The sequence below is a fragment of the Notothenia rossii genome, assembly GCF_949606895.1.
Source record: "Notothenia rossii genome assembly, chromosome: 8".
NCBI classification, from domain to species: domain Eukaryota; kingdom Metazoa; phylum Chordata; class Actinopteri; order Perciformes; family Nototheniidae; genus Notothenia; species Notothenia rossii.
The window spans coordinates 74967164-74992528 of NC_136906.1; the positions used below are offsets into that span (position 1 = coordinate 74967164).

Consider the following 25365-nt stretch of genomic DNA (forward strand, 5'->3'; position numbering starts at 1 on the left):
AAATCCATCAGATCTAGCTAGTTCTAGCTAATGCTCTGGCTGCAGCCCCTCCCTACACGCAGATCACGCAGACTCAAACCTCATCTTATGCCCACATTCCAGCTGAGAGGGTCTTCTCTACAGCTGGCCTGATTGTGAATCGCCTCTCCCCTGAGTAGACATGCTCATATTCTTAAAGAAGAATGAGTATTGAATAGCTGCATTCTGTGCATAGCCCTGTTACAGGTTGTTGATCTCTGTTGTGATAGGGTTACCTAACCTGACATGTTGTTCGTGTATGATCCCTCTTTAATTTAAAAACCAAGTTAAGTTTTAAGCATGAAAGCTGTCAACTGTTCAAACTGTGATCCCCAGTTCAATACATTTGACAATTTCGACTTGGTTTCTACAGTATACTTATTTGAACATGTATTTATTTATTTTTAAAAAAATTAAAAATGTTCGAATATACACTTGCTTTCAAATTCCCATCCCTACTAAATATGATTAAAAACACAACAACAATAAAATAAGTACATTTGATACAGGTATTTTACATAATAATGAAAAAAGATGACAACATGAACAGTAATTCGGATCAAATGTCAAATTCCCCCACATGCATCATATTGATAGAGATCAAGTGTTGAACATGTTGCTCAAGAACATTTTGACGTAACACCAAAATTATGGTTACGCTTTTTGTATAGTACATGTCATACACAAAGAAAGTTCTTATTGCTGTACATAAGCATTAACAAACAATAAAATAAATCCAGTTAAAGGCCAAACTGCTCTAACAGCCACTATAACTCACAAGAAAAGCAGATATGAGTTTTATACCTTCAAACCTCAGCTAGAATTGAACCAACAAACTTTTATTTCTGCCGTATTTTTGATCGTAAAGACTTCTGTCAGTCCCTAAAGAGGATACACTCTCCGTCTGCAGAGAGTGCATCTCTTCCTACAGCAGTACAGGAGCTCTCGTCAGCTCAGGTGGGAAGTTTCACACCCCTGCGTCTCCACAGCACACCTTGTTTCATTTCATCACCATCGTGTTCCTCGCTATCTGCACCCCCGAGTGTTCAGACTTGTGACTCTCACATCTCCACCAGATACATAATGCTGAGTGTGAGAGCCAGTGAGTCATGCCTGCTGTTGTTATCATGCTGCTCTACTTTAACGCAGAGGAAAATGAGTGAAAGCGGTGGAAAAAAGGAAGAAATAGGTGGTGGGAACAGGAAGAAGACGAACGAACGTGTTACAGCGTGAATCAAAAACGTGGTAATTCCACTCTTCAGAGAGAGTAGCAGAGGGCCATGTATGTTTATGTGTGGGAGGTGTGCTTGCAAACATACTGTAACCCCTTCTGGATGACACCACCAGCTGCAGTAAACAATGCATGTATCAAACAATGTGTTAAATAGATCACATTCAAATACTGCACATTCTGCACGTTAAATAGCTCTAATGGTATAAACCAGTGGTTCTCAACTTTCGAGTGGATGTGTGAGTGAAGAACAAAAAAAAAAAAATTGAATTCTTTTTTTTTGGGGAAAAAGTCAAACTTTGTCGGCGTTGGACTGGAAGTACCGGAGACCATAAACGGTTTTGAAAACTTCTGTCACGTAGTGATCATCTTCTCAATAAAATATCTTTGCTGATGTTTTTTCGAGTCTCTGGCCAATCAGAATCAAGATGTTGCCGGAAGTCCCCACGGAGAATAACTTTGCGGTAGAACTCTTCTTTATACATCCATGGGTACAACTTCAGATACAAATGAACACATAATGAAATATGACCCCCGGTTTGATGATTGACAGGTCACAGAACAATGGGGGCTATCTACCCTTACCCACAATTTAAAGTAATTCACAAAGACTATCTCCTCTTTACTCTTCTCGCAGCAAGATGTCAGAACAAAGTGAAAAACAAACGGCATAAAATATTATTAATATGTCGGGTAGTAATAGATTTATTTATTTTCTTCTCAGAGTGTACCAGAATGCATAGTTTGTTAGTATTTCTAAAAATCTCCTGGGGGACAATCCCCCCAGATCCCCCTGCTGGGGTTGGGTTTTCAGCATGTGTGCCTTTTTACATAGTTCAGCTTTGATTCCATCATCTCATTAAACCTTTTTTAAAAGCATACATTAGTTCTGTGAAGGGATATATGCACTGTACTTCACTTGTATTAATATTGTATGCTGAAAAGCGTATATATTGCAGCACGTTTTTTTGTTGAATAGATTCGAGTGTTTCAAAATGTTGGGTCGCGATTTATTGACCAAGTAAGAAGTGGGTCCTGAGGCCTGACCAGTTGAGAACCACTGGTATAAACAGTATTTATATAGGCCGACTACTTGAAGCATGAGGATTTGTCTGCATAATTTCTCCACCTGCATGTTTTTGTTACGGAGAATCTGAATCAGAAGTTGTTCCACTGCGGGGAAATGACAGTAAAGGGGACAGATAAAGACATGTGCACAAGATGGATAGAGAAGATAAGTAGTGATAATGAAAGTGATGAAGCAGCAGCCAGTAATAACAGTTATACATAGTAAGAATTACTGCATAGTGTCATTTTAACAGAACCATTGTTATTGTATTAATTACAGCCAGAAATAGCAATAATACATTTAAGTAGTCTGTATTGTTGTGTATGTGGTGGTCTACAAGGGTCTGCAAAAATACATTTTGCTGCAGAAAGTAAGGTTTTAAATGATGCATACAAAGTATAATAAAAGGTATTTATACAATACCTCGCGAAACTAAATTACAAATGACTTCCTGCAGGAAAGCTTGAAGCATTTTACTACAACCAAAATCAAAATAAGACGGATAAAAGTTCACTTTTTAATTGAAGGCTTCACAGTTTTAGATTTTCCTTCAATGCCAGGTAGGAATTGTTTTTCATTTGTGTTTGAAATGTTTTTTTTTTGACTGATGAGGCTTTTCCCTTTACAGATTCTGCGATCTGGTGAACAGCATAACAGAAGAGGCCTGGAAGGGTCCGGAGGAGGGAGACTGTGACACGGACGCCTTGGAGGTAAAAACACTGAAGGCTCTCCTATATATGTTACCTTTTTAAAATGTGATTATTTTAAAATGTCTTCTTCTTTTCGTAGATTTAGGGCGCATAAAGAATTCCTTACCATAGCTTTTAGTCTAGAATGCTGTGGTTGTATTAAATGTGCCAACTGCTAGGACCGTCTTAGGGAATACAGCTTTTAGATGCGCAGCTCCGCTAACTTGGAACAGTCTGCAAAAGGAATGGAAGTTGAGCAGTTTGGTTCCATTACATGTTTTTAAAGCAAGGATAGATGCTATCCAATCGGAAACTGTTGGTATCTGTAAATGCCACTAGCTATACAAACTGTAGTCAATGTAAATATGCCATATGATGTCCTCTTTGTTTTTCTGTCATGTTTGTATTCATGTTGGAACCTACTTGCAGCAGGTCACCATCGAAAAAGAGCTCAATGATCTCAATGGGTTTTCACCTGAATAAATAAAGGTTTTGAATTGAGTCAGATAGTGGCTTGTTTTAACAGTTCCACTCCGTCCTTACATTTCCCTTATTAAAGCCTTTAATTAAGACTTATGAGACATTTTTATGAATCGGAAAGATCCTCAGACTTTCTCTCTAGCGTAGATTCAGCAAACGTTTCCTTAACTCTACAGCGATGCAACTTCTTTTCATGAACAGGTGCCACGAAACGTTTTCCCCGGCTGTTTTTGTGCATTGTTTTGATACATCCTGTTTTGTTTCTGAGCTTTGCCTGCTTTTTAAATGTCACAGGAAATATGATGTGATTGCGGTGTTTCCATCAAAGGAATTTAATTGCTGTAAGAAAAAGAAAAAAAACATTGACCTCAAAACCATCTTTTAACCGTTATTTAGCTTTGGGCGAGTTCCTTTTTTTATGCCAGCGATCCATCAAATAAGCAAAAATACTACTGCAATAAAATAAGTAATCAATCACACATTTGTTTTTTTTAAACATAGTGTCTCTAACACTGCTTTAAGCACGTATGAACTCCCTATTGCTTCCACATGAAATTCAGTTGATCACAATTTACATGTTCACAAATGGATTGCAGCTGCAGAGCCAGAGCACATTAAGAGAAACCTGCTGCGATGAGGCCTGGGTTTTGTTTGTGTACTGTCTATGCTTTGACAGTAAAGAACACCTGCTGATACATTCACCTGCGTTCCAGCTGAGCCTCGGGAAGAGAAAGGATAATTACTTCAAAAAGCTGCCGCACCTGTTTTAGACTTGGCAGCGTTTCACTTTTCAGATATCAAACAGGTTTCGGTTTAATATGTTATTGGGTCTTGGCCTGTTTCCTGTTAATAATTTGGAAAGGAAATAACATCTCTTAATTTTTTGCTGATGTTACAGCATTTGATCAGGTTTATCCAACACACTGCAAGTAAGCTGTAACAAGAAAAACAATAACCTTGCAAAGAATTGTACAAGTACTTATTACAAATACACACATACAACAACATTAGAGTTACTTATAGTTGGATTTCTGTAAAATACAGTTCAGTAATACCAAAGAAAATGTATTCTAATCTGTCAAATCTTATTTAAGTAATAGGACTTCCAATATTGTTTAGATTATTTTCATTTAATTCCATGTTTAGAGGATATAAAAGGATAACACATTGGATTTGTTTCTGTTTCTATTTATGAGAGGGGATTACAGTAGTCTTTCACACAACAGGTCCTTTCTTTAATAAATAACTTAAAGGTCCCATGTCATGCTTTTCTGGTTATAACCCGTCCCCTTGTGTGTTATGAAGGTTTCTCTGCATGTAAACGGTCTGCAGAGTCACAAAACCTAAAAGTACACCCTGTAGCGAGTAAAACTCTAACACAGAGAAGACCTGTCTATGCTGCCCCAGAACGCCTCGTTGGGGATTTCTCTTTTTCCATTGTTTACTTCCTGGGTATAGTGACGTAACGTCCACGGCAGAGGTCACGTTAACTGAATATTTTCCGTCTATGATGGTTCATTTTTTAACAATGACGGACAAATCTGAAAGCAGTCCGTCATTTTGACAGATTAGAACAAACTCGGAACAGCGCCAAAGTTTCCCCGCAGCGAGACTCCGGTGTTATGCCGTGTTATGCATGCTCTCCAAAAAGGGAATTATACCGTTTCCAAACCTAACTGTGCCGTACAAATCATTGAAATGTCTGTGAGTTTTGGCTTTACGCTGTGCACACTCCCGCGAGGTGCAGCAGCCATGCAAAACACGGCACATGTGAACTGTCCCCCCCCCCCCCACTGCTGTATGAGAAACCAATGTGAGTTTGGAAAATTGCACAATATAAAACTATTCTAGTAGACCTCAACAACGGAATTATGACCAGTAGAAATGGCCATGACATGGGACCTTTAAGACTGTAAGATCTACATCACCATCTCTTTATTGATTTAACTATTAAACTGCTTGGTTCTTCCTCTTGTGTCCACAGTACGACTATGAGTACGATGAGCACGGAGAGAGGGTGGTTCTGGGTAAAGGCACCTTTGGAGTTGTGTACGCTGGACGAGATCTCAGCAACCAGGTCCGACTCGCCATCAAGGAAATACCCGAGAGAGACAGCAGGTGAGAATATCTCTCTGAACTGTTGTTAGCACAGAATAAGCATTTTTCGTAAGGTATCTGAGAAATTCCCGTGGCATAATGAAATCACTCTCATGTAGAGTCACAAGCACTTCAATTTGTCTGGCTATAGTCCGTCTATTAGTATGACTCACCTGGTTTTGATGGCTTCCCAAATACTAAGGCTGCATGTAACCATTTCTCTCTCTCTCTGTTTCCAGTCTGTAATCTGTTCTATTCATAAAGTTTGAATATTTGTTTAAAACCTTGACTTTACCGGGAAATGTCCTACATTATGTTTAATTAGATTAGATTAGATTCACCGTTATAGTCATTGCACTAATGAAATGCAGTTTGGACTCAATCAGATATTGCAAACAATAGATAAAGTGCATTAGGTTACACAATGTTCACATATTCATTACACTATCAGAGTTGTTGCAAAGGTGAGGCAAGGTACAGACAGTTTAGTATAAATATCAAAAACTTTTTTACAAATAAGGTGCAAGGTGAGAAGCAAATATGGATAAGCTGCAGGATTTAGGCATATATACTGTACACTGCAATAAATATTAAATGTAGATGAAATAAATATCACACAAATCAGTGTAAATTGCCTGACTGTAACTATTGCGTATCCCACACTGTAACCCTTCATCGAACACCACAAATTGTTCACAAATATTTCCATAACCATCAATTGAGTCCATGAAAAAGTTGTTTTAAAACCTAATATCACTTCAAAGTTCATTGTGAAGTTTAGTGTGAACAACCCATGTTTACATCAGCGTTTCAAACCAGAAAGCATTGTGTGTTTGCTTACAAAAACCTCTTATGGCGCATTTCCACTACAGCGCAGTTTAAGCATGCCGTGCCCGGCCCGTTTTTGTTTGCGTTTCCACTGGGCGTAGTTCCGGCTAGCGGGTACCTATTTGACTCTCCAAAATCAAGGTTCTTTCCGGGCCAACAACCGGGCTGAGTATGCTAAACCAGTGAGAGAATCACTGGCAACTACAACAAAATGAACATATTTGATCGTGATTTAATTGTAATACACGTTTCAAAATGATGCCGAAGTAACAACATACTGATACCGGTTAGTAAAAACCATGAATTAATGCTTTGACAAATCTGCAGACAGACGGCAGGCGAAAAACCTTTTTAAATGTGTGTTTTCTGAATGGAGTTTGGCTAAGCTAACGCAGTATATGCTCCGACCGTCCACACTCACAACAACGGCCTACAGACATAAATAAACCAGCGACTGTATTCACCATGACACAGACAGTCTGTGGTTTGTACTTGTTTAACTTTTGTCTAGTTTCTGAACAGATATGAGGAGCTGTGAGCTGTGAGGGCTAACAGCTAACGGCTAATGTTGGTTTTGTGTTTTGCCTACACTGCGTTACTATAGTTACTGCCCCAGTTCCTAAACTGTAATGGAAACGCAGCATAAAGTGAGCCTGGCTTAACGAGGCCTAGCTATACCGTACTAAGCCGAGCGAGGCCCTGCAGTGGAAGCGCCATTACTTCCCCATAAGATAAATATTTCAAACCCTGGATTGTTTACATCCATGTTTGTTGGATTGCAGACTTCTTCTTCGCTGCGTTTGCTATAATTGTTCGTGCATTGAAGCTTCTGAAAAATAGCGTAGAACCAGTCGTTGGATAAATAACGTCACCAGCTTGCTCGAATGAGTGCAGGCTCATGCACAGAAACCACTCATTTAAATATTGCTTCATAGTGTGAATATTTGTGCTTCCCAGACGGGGAATCTACATTTTTTTGCCGACCGACTAACTTTTGTTGCCGTGCCAATCCAACATACCATCTTAGCACAGAAGATATTTCTGGATCTAATTGGCAGCTTACGATGAAATGCGGGTTCAGGAGAGGATAACGTAGTTTGATTTGAAGCCAGCCTCGGGGACATACGGTACTAGCACAGTTTGTATTTATTATCCAGATTAAATTACAGTCTGAATGTAAACAGGTGTGAATGCCTCCTCTTGTGCAGCACTGCTGTTGAACATCTCAGTGCCGCTTTGTTTCCACTGGGAGTGTGAGATCAGCTGTGTCCCTGATGGTTTCTTGCTCTCAGTGTTTGGTATCCATTTGAGTGACTGTTTGAAGGCGAACTCCCCCACCCTCCGCCTCAAATTCCCACTATACTGTCTCCGCTTAAAATGCCTCACAGTTTCATAACCAGTCATCTTGAACCAGTAAGACTAGAGGATTCCTCCGCCACACGTCGTACCTCTCGTCACTTCAGAGAGTCCTCAGAGAGGGTGGAGGATCCTGGTAAATAATTCAGCAGAGGATTGAAATCTCAAGACAGAGAAAGAGAGGGGGTGTGATTCATGCTGAGAGCTGAAAGTAAGAAAAGGAGTTCCCAGCAGAGATATATTTTGTTCTAGATGTCAGGACACAGCCTCTCTGTTTCTGTGTGTTAGTCCTTTAGCTATAGCCTGTCAGTTATATCCTTGCCCCTGTTTACTTTGATTCACTTTAAAGAAACAGAGACTAACATCTCCATAAGCATTCTTTCTCTACTGGTTTGTATAGGTCTAAAAAATAAAGGTTTTTCTTTCATTTAGTTTGGCACCCAAAAAATGTGTAAACTGAACAAATGTATCTAGGCAAGGCAAGTGTATTTATATAGCACCTTTCAACACATGGCAATTCAAGGTGCTTTACAAAAATGAAAGACATTCAGACAAAGGCATTTTAAAACAGTCATAAAAAAGAAAAGATAATAAAATAAACTTTAAAATAAAAAGTACATGAATAAAAAGTTACAGTGCAGTTTAAGATATGAGTAGTTCACACAGAAGTTCCACTTTACTGATGAACACAACCGCTCAGTTTCAATTAAAAGCAGCGACAAAAAGAAAAGTCTTCAGCCTGGATTTCGAAGTAGTCAGAGTTGCAGCGGACCTGCAGGTTTCTGGGAGTTTGTTCCAGACATTTGGAGCATAATAACTGAACGCTGCTTCTCCGTGTTTAGTTCTGACTCTGGGGACAGAAAGCTGACCAGTCCCTGAAGACCTGAGAGATCTGGATGGTTCATAATTTAGCAGGAGATCAGAAATGTCTTTTGGGCCTAAACCATTCAAAGCCTTATAAACCATCAGCAGTATTTTGAAATCTATTCTTTGACACACAGGAAGCCAGTGTAAAGACTTCAGAACAGGAGTGATGTGATCCACTTTCTAAATGTTAGTGAGGACTCGAGCAGCAGCGTTCTGAATCAGCTGCAGCTTTCTAATAGATCAATATTGAGTGTTTTTTTTTATTAGAAACAATTACAAAAAATCTGGGTTTCTTATTCTTTTTTTATAGTTAATTGAATATATGTTGGTTTCTAAAAAAGAACAAGATATCTGCTTTTATTTTTTTAAATAAACTATAAAATGATCAAAATAATTCATTAAACTTTTGTTTTAGTTCTCTGTTGGGTTTGAAAATGTTAGCCATTTTTAATTGAATGCTTATGTTTAGCATTGCTTTAAAGGTGGGGTAGGTCATTTTGGAGAAACCAGCTCGAGTGCGCTAGAATTTGAAAATACACAGCCGGAAGAAATCTGCCACTTCCTTACAGAGCCCCTCCTCCAACACACACGAACGCGCACATGACCAATGAGGGCACGAGATAAGTTTGTGCACAGATGGAAGGCTGAGAGGCAGGTAGGCCATCCAGTTATTTTAGCCGGGCCGGCTCAGATGATTGGTCGTGCTTTTTACAGCGCCACGGCTTCAACAGATGACTTTTTTTATGTATTTTTTGTCAAAGCATTTAATTTATTCATTGCTATCGGGATGTTAAGAGCATTCCTTGGAATATAACAACAAGTGTATCTCGAGCCGGTTTCTCAAACTTACCCCACCTTTATTTGTTCTTCAGTTTTTTGGAACAAAAAAAAGTAGACATTTTATTTCTAGTTTCACTACCTTTCATTTGGCAGCTTTAATGACGTCAACAACTGGAGTCATTGTAAAAAATTGTAATCAGAAAAACTACACCTGTAGAATGTCATTACTTTTTCAACACTTCACCTAAAATTGGGATCTTTGAACATGAAAGACATTAATCATTCTGACAAACTCAACATAATATCTTCACAAAATGGAGATAAAGAACTGAATAAATCTGTGACTGTAGACACGATGAAAAGAGACATTCAGTACTTTAACAAAGGGTTTTTTTTAAATTAAAATACAGGTACTCTCAGCCGCTCCACGAGGAGATCGCTCTGCACAAACACTTAAAGCACAAGAACATCGTCCAGTACCTCGGCTCCATCAGCGAGAACGGCTTCATCAAGATCTTCATGGAGCAGGTGCCCGGAGGTGAGGCTTTTATGTGTGAAAATAATACATTTGCTCTGAATATTAATATAACATATTTGTATAGTTAGATATTATGAAACACCATCCACTTTTGAACTTTCAATTTGATATTCTGAATCTGATATTTTCTGAAGGATAAAGTGTTCCTCGTCAAATCGCTGCTTGCGTCTGGACTATTTTTATGAGCTTCTGAAAAGTTGACTTTTTAGAGAATGAGATTTGATTATGTAGTAATCTTTTGAATGCAGGACTTGTGGTGGCATATTTCCTCAAAGTGGAAATCCTTCTTTAACAATCTGAACCACCTCTGTTTGGCAATTAAGCTATTTCTGAAATAAGTACTTAGAAAATAGAGTTTGTTCAGGATTTATCTGAGGTGTGAACGTAGGGAAAAAACACTTCAGTCTCAGTGTCTGAAATGCAGAGTTATCAGATCTGTGCTGCGGCTCAGAGGGAGTTTATTGATTGTTGTTTTTTGGTTTTGTGGCGTCCAGGGAGCCTGTCTGCTCTGCTGAGGTCTAAGTGGGGCCCTCTGAAAAACAACGAGCCCACCATCGGCTTCTACACACGGCAGATCCTGGAGGGAGTCAAATACCTGCACGACAACCAGATAGCACACAGAGACATCAAGGTGAACAAACTGAAGATATTGTACAGATAATGTTTCAATCAACTTTTACAGGTTCATTTCCAGGAAGGCATTCTTTACAGTGCTAAAGAAACTTAGATTTAGCCACACTAAAGGAAAATATAGTGCAACACCTACAAAAGGAGGTTGATTGACAGGTTTTTGTAGAAAAAAGACATCATGAGAATTTAACAAAAACACAAGATCAGGGGTGTCAAACTCAAATACACAGTGGGCCAAAATAAAAAAAATGGGGACTAGTCGAGGGCCAGACTGGTTCAATGTTTATCGCAGAACTTATTGAAATGAAGTTATTGCACATATTAAACCTGGAACTAACAAAGCTTAAATGATTGCCTATAAAAAAAACATTAAATAATCAGTTGCATTCATTTCTCATAGCTCTATCGACAGAGTCATTTCTTATGATTACATTTTTCCACAGGCCAACAACAGCTTCAACTATTTCCCTCAAAGAACAAACCAAACATGCCCTGTTGTCTCAAGAAAGAAAGTGCAGAAGGAAACATCCATTAAACTCAGTGTGCTGCTCTGTGATGCTAGTTCAGATACTTGGCATTTCATCTTGGGTGCAAGGTCATCAATGTTTGGGCTCAGGCTCTGAGCTGAGGAGACCCTCAGGATGGAGTGAAGGTGTGCGTGCAATGTACTGGCGGGCCAGATATAACAGTAATTAGAAATTATCCTGCGGGCCGAAATTAAATCCACCACGGGCCTGATTTGGTCCCCGGGCCTTGAGTTTGACACATGTGCACAGGATGAACAGACTGCACTGTGAGTATGAGACTGGAGGTTTTTAAGATAAATGAATGTCATATTTTTTGTATGTTTTATCACGAGAAACATCTGCTTTTATTGAAAATGTTTGCAGCAAAACATATAGACGTAAAAAGAAATAAGTTTAGCTCCATCTTACTTTGTGTGCGCAGTAAATTAGATTTGTTGTGAACACATTCCAGGAGCGTCCAAGCTGCTCACAGCATTTAGTGATTTCTTTACAGCCCTTTAGCTTCAACAATTAACCGTGCTTCCCTTTATGTAAACCCCCCCGCCCTGTTTTATCTCAGTTACACTTCCATCACGGATCTCATTAAGGTCAGCAGACTGTTCCCCTTGTGTCCTCCTGGTTCAACAACACCATCATATAAGCATCGTTAGCGGCCCTTAAATGTTAATCACCTTGTTTTGGCTGCGACGCCGCCCTCCTCCCCCGCATTGTGATCCAACCTGCTGTTGTCACTTTCAGGGATTTGTTCGCACCGAATACAGTCTTGGTATTTCTGCTGAATCTGTTCTCATAGCTGTCTTTTCTATCCGCAGGGCGATAATGTGCTCATCAACACTTACAGCGGCGTCCTGAAGATTTCAGATTTCGGCACATCCAAGAGGTTGGCAGGGATCAACCCCTGCACGGAGACTTTCACAGGTACGCTCCGACTCTGTTTACACCTCAGGCTGTAAGAAGAGTGTGAACGGAGACACCTGACTAGATTATTGGCTTTTGGACGTGTGTTTTCAGCAGAATAAAACATCCTTCATTCGTCCATCAGCAGGGACATTAACATTAACACAAAGGTAGAAAATTAAAGCCACAAATTATTAAGAGTGGACTAGCGAATAAAGAAAAGGGGCAAATAGAAAGAAGTACACATTCATGGTTAAAAAAAAAAACACAGCATTGCATTATATAAACCTAAATGAACATTTTAAAAGTAATGAAGTAGCAGCCAGTAATAACACTGATACATTCAAAGAAATAAACTGAAGTGTGCACATAGTTCGGCCATCTTGATCTTTTTGGAAGTGACACGAGGTAAGAGACATTTTAGGCGTCCCAAATGTCACACTTAACTTTAATGGAAAAAAAACACACTGTAAAAAAGGTTACGCTTCAAGACAAAAAAAAGAGAGCACCCAAACCACTAAACACCATGGAAGGACCTTTTAATCACAAGGTAGCCACACCGTAAACAATACGATGCTTTTCCTTCAATTTGACTTAAACGGGACCATAATGATCCTCATGCTGTGTTGAAAAAGTCTTTAAACTAGTGATTGAGACCATAACCTTATTAGGAAGAGGTAGACTTAGATAACAAATCAAGCGTGAAGTATGTTTATTATATCATAGACTTCTATACAACCAGACGAATCCCCCCCTGCTGACCATTAGAAATTACATTACATTACATGTGACTTGTAGACGCTTGTATCCAGAGTGACTTACATACTCAGTACTTTGGACAATCCCCACAGGAGCAATTTGGGGTGAAGTGTCTCAGGGACACAATGACATGCTGACTGCAGTGGGGTTTGAACCTGCCCCCCCCCCTGATCCGAACACCAACGCACTAACCCACCTCGCCACACGCCTCCCCAAAGAAATAATGCGTTTCTAAGGATGTTGGTTCACACAAACCCTCAAAAATGTCTCTTTAGAAACTCCCCCTTTGGATGAAAATGACAAGGGACCAGACGTAGCTCTGTTGTGGCCACAATAAGAGCTGAGCCCTGAGGGTAACCCCGTACAGACAATACTTCTTTCAGAGCAGTAATCCAGTCTCAGCTCTCAGAGCAGTAAGAGATATCACTGTGAATACCTGGCTGTTGCTTTCACACCTCGTGCTTCAGACCGTCAGCTGATTGGCTCAGACGGGGACTCACCCTGAATGGTGGAGCTCTGTCAGGAAACTGGGCTACTCCTTTTTATAACCCAGGGCCGGCTATAAATGTGTCCCGGCCTGTTTTTAGCTCAGACACGCTTTTTAAAGCAGTAAACACCGCCCAGCAGGCTATTATTAGAACAACTCCTGCTTTCAATGGGGAGCAGTCAAAGCTACTTTGGACTGGGCTGTAATTAATTGGCGACACTAGAGGCTTAACACTAGACCATAAACTCTGATTAAAGCTGTTGTAACCTGATTGGTCATTTCCAAGACTGTTGTCAACACCTCAGGACAGAGGGAACTTAAAATTAGACTAAAAAATGCAAGCTATTTTTGGCAATTACATCAGTCTCTGTTATGCTATTGATGTCACTCTTAGCACTTTTGTGAGTGACACACTCTGTGGCCTTGATGTATTCAAGAGTTGTTCCTGAATGCTATGCATATTTAATCCCTTTATCTTGGTTGTTTTCCTAGAGGAGAGCAAGGTGTATTTATAGAGGGTTTGACGCACTTCTGCTTCTTTCAGTTACTCTTTACGAATGTGTGTAATGAAGACAAGTGACATTGTGCGTTTCCTGCTCATCACTGATAGATTCACAGTCATCATTTACTTATTTATTAGATATGTAGCTTGGTTAATAGTTCAACAGATGAGTTTTTAGGGGGCCATAGGCAGCAGCAAGTCAGAATTAGATTATTTAAATCATAAGAATCATTACAGAACATTCCTTTTTAAAACAACCAAACATTTTTAGCAAAACTTTTTGACTTTCTTGTTGAGATTTAGACAGACAGTTACCTGGCTCATGTGTGTCTGCTGAATACACAGCTGCAGCCCGTTGGAAATGTTAGCACTGGAAACAGGGGAAACCGCTTATCTGGCTGATTGCAGCTTTCAAATAAATATTTGTTCATTTGGGGAATTCAGATATTGGCTTTTGTGCTACGAGTTATATTACAAAGTCAATACCATTCTAATTTCTGACCGTTTATCATATGACTAATATTAGGGAATCATTTGCTTAGGTATTCAACCTTCGACACAGTTCATCATTTTCTCCTCTCACTGTCTCCTTTCCCATGGCATAGATCTGCGGCCTTGGGTATGGCTGCTATCTCTCTTTAGGAGGGGCAGCTTGGGCGCATTGTTGTTGCCAGTCTATGACGGAGCCGCCATGAGGTAGTTTACTGTTCAGGGACGTAGGCGCACATTATTTTCTATGGACGAGAGCTCTAGTTGGATTCAGGGTCCATATTGCTTTAGTCTCACTGATAAAGAATGTTGATAATTACACTCCGAACTAGTTAAAACCTCGAGCTGCAGAAAGAGTTCTTCAGAATTGGTTTTGGCAACCGCTGTGTCAACACACACCTGTCTTGTCAATTCTCCGGCCGTAACTCCAAATAAACCGTCAGTGTTTGCCATCAAAGCTCCAGCTCTCCACCGTGTCTCTCTGAGTCCTGTTTCCAATTGCTTCAGAAGTTTCCCCCACAACTAATATTAGGCTTCAGACAGGAGCCTATTAGTTTAGCATAGAGAGAGACTGGAAACTGCTAGCATCAAGAAATCGCACCCAACAGAAACTCTAAACCCGTTCAAAAATGAAGGTATAAAATCAACAACTCACATTTTTACAGTGAGTTTTTGATCCGGACTATTCATTGGCCTTCAGCAGTTTCCCAGGAAACCAGTAGAGATGGAGGTTATTCGTTTCAGAGCCTCAGCAAGAAAGCTAAGACGTGGGTTTTTTCCGAGAGTGTCAAACTATGATTTTAAGGACAACTCTAAAGCAAGAGGAACCTTCAAGTGGGTGACAATGAATACAAAAAGAAATCTACTGTATGTGATAACTTGACAGCTGAGTTCTCCTGCATCAAGGCTCTGCAGTAAATAATTGACCACCCTGAAAGTGTTTTTTGCAATCCAATCGGAAAGTGATATCTAACATTTGTATACCTGTTTCTCTGTGTGTGTGTGTGTGTGTGTGTGTGTGTGTGTGTGTGTGTGTGTGTGTGTGTGTGTGTGTGTGTGTGTGTGTGTGTGTGTGTGTGTGTGTGTGTGTGTGTGTGTGTGTGTGTGTGTGTGTGTGTGTGTGTGTGTGTGTGTGTGTGTGTGTGTGTGTGTGTGTGTGTGTGTGTGTGTGTGTGTGTGTGTGTGTGTGTGTGTGTGTGTGTGAACGTGTGAACGTCCAGGCACTCTGCAGTACATGGCTCCTGAAATCATAGATAAGGGTCCTCGAGGGTACGGAAAGCCAGCGGACATCTGGTCTCTGGGCTGCACCATCATAGAGATGGCCACTGGGAAACCTCCTTTCTACGAACTGGGAGAGCCGCAGGCCGCTATGTTCAAGGTGAGAGACAGACCAGTGACAAATCCCATCATCCCACTGGGTAATGTGTTTAATTTTAGAAAAGGGGTTGAAGAAGGCAGGTGAACATCCGTTTCTGCTTACTTTTATCACGTTCAAATAGCTTAAACCTGAACCGAAGAGCTTCCTGTTGTTTTCAATGATTTAATGCACTTGCTATACTGAATGTCAGAGATGCTTGTTGAGGTCAAAACTTAAATATATGAATAACATGCAATAATGAGTTGAAAGTGATACTTATCTTTAAAGGCAAGACCTTACTTGCCTCCATGATATGACCAGACATGATTAATAGGAGCAATGTAAGACAGTTTAAGTAACTTATTTAAATTATAAAACCTGCTGTACATGCAAACTACTTTCAGAGCCTGGACCTGTAAAATATATTGTGTTCAGTTCAATGTAACCTAACTCTCACCGTACGCTTCTGAAAGAGGCTTCTGCACTTATCTGTTCCCCTTTTTAACAAAAGAAAACCATTGAACCAGCCGCTATGCACCTGCATTGTGTTTCCACCTGCGTGCTGTAATATGATCCAGCTCAGTCGAAACTCCAAATATTGCCCATGCACGAACATTTGTTTGAACACAAACAAACGTGTGTAGCTAATTGAGAGGAACCATCACACTCTCCTTCATTTCCCCAGTTTCTATGTGCACGTGTCAGCTTACACTGTGTATTTGCTTTGGATGCAAATGTGAAACACTTCACACACTAATGAAATGTAGTTCTCAGCAATGTGTAGCCCATAAAAGGCTACATATGTTTAAAGGTTGTCTGGAAAGCATTATGTCAAAAGCTGTGGAGCATGGAATTTTCCATAAAATGTAATTGAATTAAAGGGCTGTGAAGTTAAACAAGCAGGTGTGTGTTATTATGCTGAATATACCTTCCAGTAAACACAACATGGAAGCAGAAGAGAATCCCCTCACATTTTCGAGACAAAGATCAAAGGACAAACTGCAATTAGAATCATGTTCATCTCTTATTATGCTCATTTTCAGGTTCATATGTGTATTTAGTGTCTCTACTGTGACATGTCTCCATGCTTTAAGGTTCAAAAAGCTCTTTAACTCCCTCATACTGCCTGTGCTGCAGCACCTCTTTTCACCCTCTGTCTGAAACCAGAGCCCAGTGTGTTCTGATTGGTTAGCTGGCCGGCTCTGTTGTGATTGGTCAACCGCTTAGAGATGTCCCGTCCCTTAGCCTATCACATACAATGTGTTGGAGTGCTAGCCAATGTTGTGCGTGAGTGTTACATAGGGACGTCACTATGTTACTGAAGTAAACAAAGGAGTCCAAGTGAGGCAAGAGGGCAAGAGGGCAGTGTGTGGGAGAGAAACTCCCTCTGGAGGGAACACAGGGACTTTGCAGACCATTTAAATGCACAAAAACCTATATAACACTCCAGGAAAGAGAAAACCCAAAAGCATAATGGGGCCTCTTTAAAATGTGTCAGCACTTTGCATGCAGGGTAGAGTTTCCCTAAATAGTAAAACAGTCCCTATATACTCTTCACTCATCCTTGTGGAATGTCTCAAGGGTGGGGCATCTTCCTACTCATCTTAAATCAACATTCCTCAACAGCAGCAACAGGAATTTCTAGGGTTCTTATTGTGTTGAGAATCTTGCACTTGAACTTTGAGCACTTCTGCCCTGAAGCACTGTCTCAAAGTTCATTAGGTAAACACTTGAGTTGTCTCGTCAGATAACATACTTTACCCCAAGACCAGGACATCTCAGAGAGCAGTGTGCTTTCTGTCTGTCTGAGCTGAATGTGAGTCATTTCTTCTGCAGGTGGGCATGTTTAAGATCCACCCAGAGATCCCAGAGTCTATGTCCCCTGAGGCCAAAGCCTTCATCCTGCGCTGCTTCGAGCCCGACCCGGACCGACGCGCCACGGCCTTCGACCTGCTCACCGACGAGTTCCTCACCGTCACCAGCCGCAGGAGGAAGAACAAGAGCAGCTTACCAGGTGGGCTCAGTTCAGTTCAGCAGCTGAGGAGGTCCTCGTGATGTTTTTCTACTCCGATTTTCTGTTAGCTTTAATAACGTTTAAGTTTCAGGTTTCCTGGTGTCCATAAAAGGTGAACAATTATTGGGCCCTCGTATAGTTCAGTTGGGAGAGCTGACATGTGCCACTAGTCATCCCCTCTGTCTCCCCCTTTAATATCTTGACTTGAATAAAGACACTGGTTTTAGTTAAAGGTGGGGTAGGTAAGTTTGAGAAACCGGCTCGAGATACACTTTTTGTTATATTCCATGGAATGCTCTTAACATCCCGATAGCAATGAATATCTGAAGTGTTCTGAAAAAAAATACATAAAAAATGTCATCTGTGGAAGCCGTGGTACAGTAAAAAGCACGACCAATCATCTGAGCCGGCCCGGCTAAAGTAACTGGATGGCCTACCTGCCTGTCAGCCTTCCATCTGTGCACAAACTTATCTCGTGCCCTCATTGGTCACGTGTGTTGGAGGAGGGGCTCTGTAAGGAAGTGGCAGATTTCTTCCGGCTGTGTATTTTCAAATTCTAATAACAGCCTACATCACAGATCTCAAAAGGGGTTTCAATTAATTAATCAGTGTCAATTAATACGATTATTCGAAAATGATGAACCATCCATTAGCAGATATGTCAAATGTTAGACTTAACACTGAACTTTTACTACTAACTACTTACTAAACTTATACATAATAATAATAATAATAATAATAATAATAATAATAATAATAATAATAATAATAATAATAATAATAATAATAATAATAATAATAATAATAATAATAATAATAATAATAATAATAATAATAATAACGCATCTCGTGGCAGGCACTGAAAATGACCACTTCATGTCAGGGAGGATTGTATCTTAAGATTGAGAAATGTAAAATAATGATCTGCATTCTGTCACCTGTCTTACCTGTACATTATGTAATAAACACATCTTCATTATACGACATGAGCACACCCTTGATCCTAATTGTCTAGATTCCAAGAGTTTCCACTACGCAGCAGTGATGCCATCGTGTGCCCTGGCACCAGCACAAAGGATTTAAAAGAGACGGATTACAACCGAGTGCCTGTCTTCATACTTGGAAATGTTATGCTGCTGTTTTACGTGGAAATGTTTTGTTCTCTGTTAAATGCTGACATATATTGTTTGTGTTCTCCCCACAGCTCTGTCACCGGGGTCTGGTGAGTAACTTTCAAACATATTTACAACTAGAAGAGTAATCTGGGTCTCAGACATATCTGCTTGTTTTGCTACAGAAGGCTACATTTTCTTTTTTTCTGCAAATAACTGGCATGACTTTACCCTTTCCAAGAACTCTAAATAGACGTTGCGCAAGATGAGTTATTTTCCAAATACTTTGTAATCCCTGGTTCATAATTTATATACACAACCGCTGTAATATGCTGCCAGATACATCGGATAGCTCTAAGCATGAGGATATTATCTGATTTTTCTTTGTCTTCTCTTAGAAAGGAAGCCAAATGTTCCATTAGCATCATGACCAATTTCCCCTCTCTTGAAAGCTTTCTTTGTCATGGAACGAAACCTCTGACTTCCTAATGGACGGAGAAAACAGTCTCCTTCTCTGCGGTGCAAATAAAAAACATTATTAGTGTGTCAATTATGCAACAGGCGCCCTGAAGGTATCTTTGGTGTCCTTCAGAGTACCTGCGCAGTATCTCGCTGCCGGTGCCGGTGGTGGTGGAGGACACGAGCAGCAGCAGCGAGTACGGCTCCGTCTCCCCTGACAACGACCTCAACACCAACCCCTTCATCTTCAAGCCCAGCGTGAAGTGCTACAGCGAGAGAGATGTCAAGGGCCCCAGGTCCCTCTTCCTCAGGTAGGATGAGTGTTTTTGTGAAATTGGATGGGATCACTGGGGTCGTTTATGAGTCATCGCTGGTCATTTTTGCTTCACTACAGGCAAGGTGTTAGCATACGATGTAAAGTACACATATCAAGTGCTGGATTCATTCTAATGCAATCACTGTTTTAGTGTTCTGCGAGGGTGGAAAGCAGTGATTCCCAACCTTTTTAACCCACTAAACAAAGCTATATTTAATTGAATCCCCTCATTATCAATGGCTTATGTCTCCCAGACTTCAACAGTCCTCAAGAATTCTAATTAGTGAGTAATTTATTTCCCCAATTTATTTTTTAAAAGTATAAAAATAAGCATTCATTTGTGTAGAAAGCAAGATTTTTTATATATTTTTGGGGAATTTTTGAGAAATCTCGTCAGTAGTTTATAGATAAAACGATTGACAATAAGTGCACGAACCATTGATGACATCAGGAAGCTCTTAGGTTTAGGTCATTCATAAAGCATAGATAAATAAATAGCAAAACCAAATGAACGGATCGTTTTGCAGAGTTTCTTGATATTTGTTTTCAGAGCTGTATATAAATATGGTAGACTTGTTTGTATCTACTCAGTATTCCAGTGGAGAACTTTGAGGACCACAGCGCGCCTCCGTCTCCAGATGAGAAGGACTCGGGTTTCTTTATGCTCCGCAAGGACAGCGAGAGACGAGCCACTCTGCACCAGATCCTGACCGAGGACCGGGACAAGGTGGTGTCCAACCTGATGGAGGCCATCGCACAGGTTTGTTATGAAAGGCATTAAAGGTCACCTATAATGCAAAATCCACTTCTCCATGTCTCTTCTACATCAACATGTGTCCCCTCTTCTCCATGTCTCTTCTACATCAACATGTGTCTCTTCTACATCAACATGTGTCCCCTCTTCTCCATGTCTCTTCTTCATCAACACGTGTCCCCTCTTCTCCATGTCTCTTCTACATCAACATGTGTCCCTTCTACATCAACATGTGTCCCCTCTTCTCCATGTCTCTTCTTCATCACCTGTGTCTCTTCTACATCAACATGTGTCCCCTCTTCTTCATGTCTCTTCTACATCAACATGTGTCCCCTCTTCTCCATGTCTCTTCTACATCAACACGTGTCCCCTCTTCTCCATGTCTCTTCTACATCAACATGTGTCTCTTCTACATCAACATGTGTCCCCTCTTCTCCATGTCTCTTCTTCATCAACATGTGTCTCTTCTACATCAACATGTGTCCCCTCTTCTTCATGTCTCTTCTACATCAACATGTGTCCCCTCTTCTCCATGTCTCTTCTTCATCAACATGTGTCTCTTCTACATCAACATGTGTCCCCTCTTCTTCATGTCTCTTCTACATCAACATGTGTCCCCTCTTCTCCATGTCTCTTCTACATCAACATGTGTCTCTTCTACATCAACATGTGTCCCCTCTTCTCCATGTCTCTTCTACATCAACATGTGTCTCTTCTACATCAACATGTGTCCCCTCTTCTCCATGTCTCTTCTTCATCAACATGTGTCTCTTCTACATCAACATCTGTCCCCTCTTCTTCATGTCTCTTCTAAATCAACATGTGTCCCCTCTTCTTCATGTCTCTTCTACATCAACATGTGTCCCCTCTTCTTCATGTCTCTTCTACATCAACACGTGTCCCCTCTTCTTCATGTCTCTTCTACATCAACACGTGTCCCCTCTTCTTCATGTCTCTTCTACATCAACATGTGTCGTCTCTTCTTCATGTCTCTTCTACATCAACACGTGTCCCCTCTTCTTCATGTCTCTTCTACATCAACATGTGTCCCCTCTTCTTCATGTCTCTTCTACATCAACATGTGTCCCCTCTGTGGAAAGAGACTCTGAAAGTTTCAGGAAAAAAGATTCTCTCTCTTTTTGTCCTGATCCATTTCTATAAAAACATGTCTGAAAATGGGCTGATCAGATTTTGGCCACTTTATGATGTCATAATGATGTTTTGGCTTGTGTAACCATTAGCCAATCAGCAACCAAGGTAACCCCCCCCCCCCCACCTTATCACCTGAATCTCCTCCTAGAGCACCATTGAGTTCTTTGTAACCAAATCTCTCTCAGAGGGGCGTGGGGAGGGGCTCCTTATTTTCATCTAAAGTAACAGACAGAGAATCAGCACTTTTGAAACAGGGCTGAAACAGAGGGGATTCTGGGTAATGCTGCAATGATCTGTTTGGTATTTCAGCCAATCAGAGACAGGTTCTGTATATATCTGAGACCTGTGATATATTGATGAAAAACAGTATAATAGGGACCTTTAATCGATCAAACAGATGCACAAGAAACAAATATCTTTAAAAAACTCAAATCCCTACGCCTCTGTTCCCACCCCTGCAGGCCTCTGAGGGGATGAAGCTGAAGTCGCAGCACATCTCCACCCTCGTTGTCAGTCTGGCCGACTTTGTTCGCATGGCGGACAGGAAGATAATCGCCAACGCGTTGTCTCAACTCAAGCTGGAGCTGGACTTTGACAGCACGGCCATCAGTCAGCTGCAGATCGTGCTGTTTAGCTTCCAGGACGCTGTAAGTATTAACCAGATAAATGATTGCATAGAGGGGTCATTTAGAAATCATTGCTGTAAATACCATTTACATTACATGCTGGATCTCATCCTTATGAGTAAATCCAGAATGCTCCACAAATGCAGAATTGCTGCAAACATTTCAAATGTTACATATTTCTTAAGTTTTAAATTGCAAAAGTACATTTCAAGCTACTTATTTATTGCCAAAATCCTCCTCCCATGCTGCTAATTTCCTCATGCATCTGGATCATGTGACTTCCTGTCTATTATTACCCCCCCCCCCTATTTGTAGGCAGAGCTGCTCTCAGCCTCTTCATACACCATGTGCTCTCACTTCAGTGAAATTGTTGTCATTGTACATGATCTGCAGAAACCACTGGCTGCCATGTTGCCGCTCCCCTGCACACAGATCACACAGATTGGTGTGAAATAGTTGTAACCTTTCAGTGAGGCGATGAAAAGGAAATCTGTCAGGAGTAATTGCACATTCTGTAAAGAGGGCTGATCTGCTCTCTCCCCCTCGGAAATGCAGTTATGCAAAAATAAATGATACAAAAGCAAGTGACTGTGCTCATATTTGTAGAGGCTGTTGCATAATCCTGCAAGAAGAAGAGCCTCTGATGCCTCCTGTCGGCCATCAGTAAGAACAAAACGAGAGGCATGCAGCTTGGTTTGCAGTGCATTGATTTCAAAGCAATTAAAACCGAAAAATCGTTCAATATCAGCAAATATGTTAGGATGCTTTACAGGGGGAGATATTGCAGCAACAGATAATAAGGTCAAGAAAGAGCAGTCAAACAAAATGTGAAGAGAAATAAGGGAGCGTCAACGATGTAAGCACCATTTCAAGACTCAAAATTGTATTTTTAAACAAATAAAATAAAAATTATAATATATGAATACACACACACATACCAACAATATAAGATAAGTATGAAAACACAGTTCTCTAACTAACGTCCTGCTTTTAGGTAAACAAAGTGCTGAGAAACCACAACATCAAGCCTCACTGGATGTTCGCTCTGGACAACATCATCCGGAAAGCTGTGCAGACGGCCATCACCATCCTGGTGCCAGGTAACATCAGCAGAGCCCCTCTAAATAAATTATCAGGCGTCCATCAGGGAAGCTCTGACTGTCTGATGATAGATATAAGAGCTGTGGTGGGAGATCTCCCTTGAAGCCGCTCTAATAACAGCTTTTTGTTGAGCGACAGATATTTGGCAGGATGTGGGATGTTCACTGATGACAAGTCAAATCATTCGCATGTGCACAAAACAGTCCAACGACTAATTAGTATCCTGTCCTAAGAAGCATCCTCTACATGGAAGCATTACTGTGCCTCACATTGAGAGAACGTTTATACATGATTGTGACATATGAAATCATATTTTTCAATTAAGATTGATTTATTAAAGGCCTGCACAAATACAAAAGGTTTTTTTCTGAATAAAAGCTTTAATATATGTGAATTACTTTATTTCTATTTGAACACAATGATACCATTGTCATAGCTAACACATGCAGGTATTCAGTGTTCAATTATCAGATAAATCCACTCATCCTTTAGTCTGTAAAATATGAGAAAAAGTAAAATAGTAAGGCCTTACAAATTGCTTGTTTTAAAAAAGAATGCAACAGTCCACAGCTCCATTGAATAGATATTACAGGGATGTTAAACAGAGAAAAAGCAGCAAATCCTCAAACTTAAGAAATTGGAAATAGTACATTTTGTGTCATTATGACTTGATGGATGTGAATGTCCCCTCTGTGGGACCAATAAAGGTATTCTGATTCTGATGGAAACACAAAACGATTAATACATAATCAAATTGAACAAAACATCTTATTCTTTAAACTTATAATAGGGTTTTAAATGATATTCATACACACCTATCCGTCTTGATCTGGACTCAATGTAGCATCATAACTAATGATACTCTCCCTTTCCATAACAAAAACATAACTGTGTGTGTGTGTGTGTGTGTGTGTGTGTGTGTGTGTGTGTGTGTGTGTGTGTGTGTGTTCAGAGCTGAGGCCTCACTTCAGCCTGGCCTCAGAGAGCGACCCGGCGGAGCACGAGGACGTGGACGACGACATGGAGCCGGAGAGGACCTCCACGCACCACAGCCGGACGCCTACGGTCGCTCTGGACGAAACGGTGGTGACCTCCGGGGTCAGCACGCTCAGCTCCACCGTCTCTCACGAGTCCCACAATGCACAGCGCTCTGTGAGCATGGAGCTGGGCCGCATGAAGCTGGAGACCAACAGGTAATCAATCAGCAGAGACATCACAGCAGCATGGGGTCCTACTCAGATTACGTTGTGCAGCTTTTTGTTAGCCATCATTTCATTCAGGGGAGCCTATGTTTTGATTAAACAACTATTGTTTTTATGCTATGATGCTTTTAATACAAATAAATGATATGATTGCTTGATTCACGTTAACCTCATAATTAACCAGTGATGAAAGGTTCTCCACAAACGTACATGTGTAGACTGACCGGGTCCCACTGTTTATGCTTTGTTGTTGTTTGTGCAATACACAACACAGCAGCTTTTAGGCATGATAAAACCATTTTAACGATTCTTTGTTTTCACTGCAAAGTGGTCGGGCCGTCATTTGACCAGGCAGTGACGTGCAGTGCTCTCATCAATACAACATTAAGACATGTTATAGATTTAGGTGATTAGACCCCATCGGGATTCATTCATTTATGGGAAGGAGAAGCAATATCAGAATAGGAGAACACCCCTAGGCAATGGTGGTGGTTAAGGGAGAAAAGGTAGTGTTGATGAATCGAGTGTGATTAGGAGGCAGACTGCGTCGATTTGCCTGAAATAACAGTTGACAACAGAGAACAGGTTTACAGTTTTGACGGTAGTGCTACGATTGACTAGTGGGAGTTTTGTTGTGGCAAATCTATGCCTACAATCAGCTGATTCGAGGGTCTGAAGTAGTCATAGAGAGGATTGTGAATGAGTAAGCTCACGGATAGTTTTCCTGATTGAACTTGCGCTGAGCTTTGTTCGTCATCTTACTGATTAAATTCAAAATGTATAATGAATCTTTCAGGCTGATGGAGCAGCTGCTGGAGAAGGAGAGGGAGTATCAGGCCATCCTGCAACAAGTCCTGGAGGAGAGAGAGCAGGAGATCAGACTGCTGAGGCTGCGGTCTGACCCCCACACAGGTCTGGACTGTAATCTAGTTTACCTTCTCACACTGACTGTATTCAACACTAGCACCAATGCTTCTGCTACTACATGTCTGCCTTCACATCTCACACCCAGCTCTGCCTCCACTGTC

At 40.7% G+C, this 25365-nt stretch overlaps 1 protein-coding gene across 2 annotated transcripts in view; it reads left to right on the forward strand.

Moving 5' to 3' along the window:
- The window catches only part of map3k5 (mitogen-activated protein kinase kinase kinase 5), an 85781-nt gene that overhangs the window by 55419 nt on the left and 4997 nt on the right, over positions 1–25365 (forward strand). For both annotated transcript variants that reach the window (XM_079646682.1, XM_079646683.1), the window contains exons 14-27: positions 2947–3028; positions 5472–5605; positions 9826–9953; positions 10448–10584; positions 11923–12028; positions 15465–15622; positions 17438–17615; positions 18820–18837; positions 19320–19497; positions 20094–20262; positions 21870–22055; positions 23029–23134; positions 24088–24328; positions 25134–25249. In XM_079646682.1, coding sequence (XP_079502808.1) covers positions 2947–3028; positions 5472–5605; positions 9826–9953; positions 10448–10584; positions 11923–12028; positions 15465–15622; positions 17438–17615; positions 18820–18837; positions 19320–19497; positions 20094–20262; positions 21870–22055; positions 23029–23134; positions 24088–24328; positions 25134–25249 — 1937 coding nt within the window. The remainder of the gene's footprint in view (positions 1–2946; positions 3029–5471; positions 5606–9825; positions 9954–10447; positions 10585–11922; positions 12029–15464; positions 15623–17437; positions 17616–18819; positions 18838–19319; positions 19498–20093; positions 20263–21869; positions 22056–23028; positions 23135–24087; positions 24329–25133; positions 25250–25365) is intronic.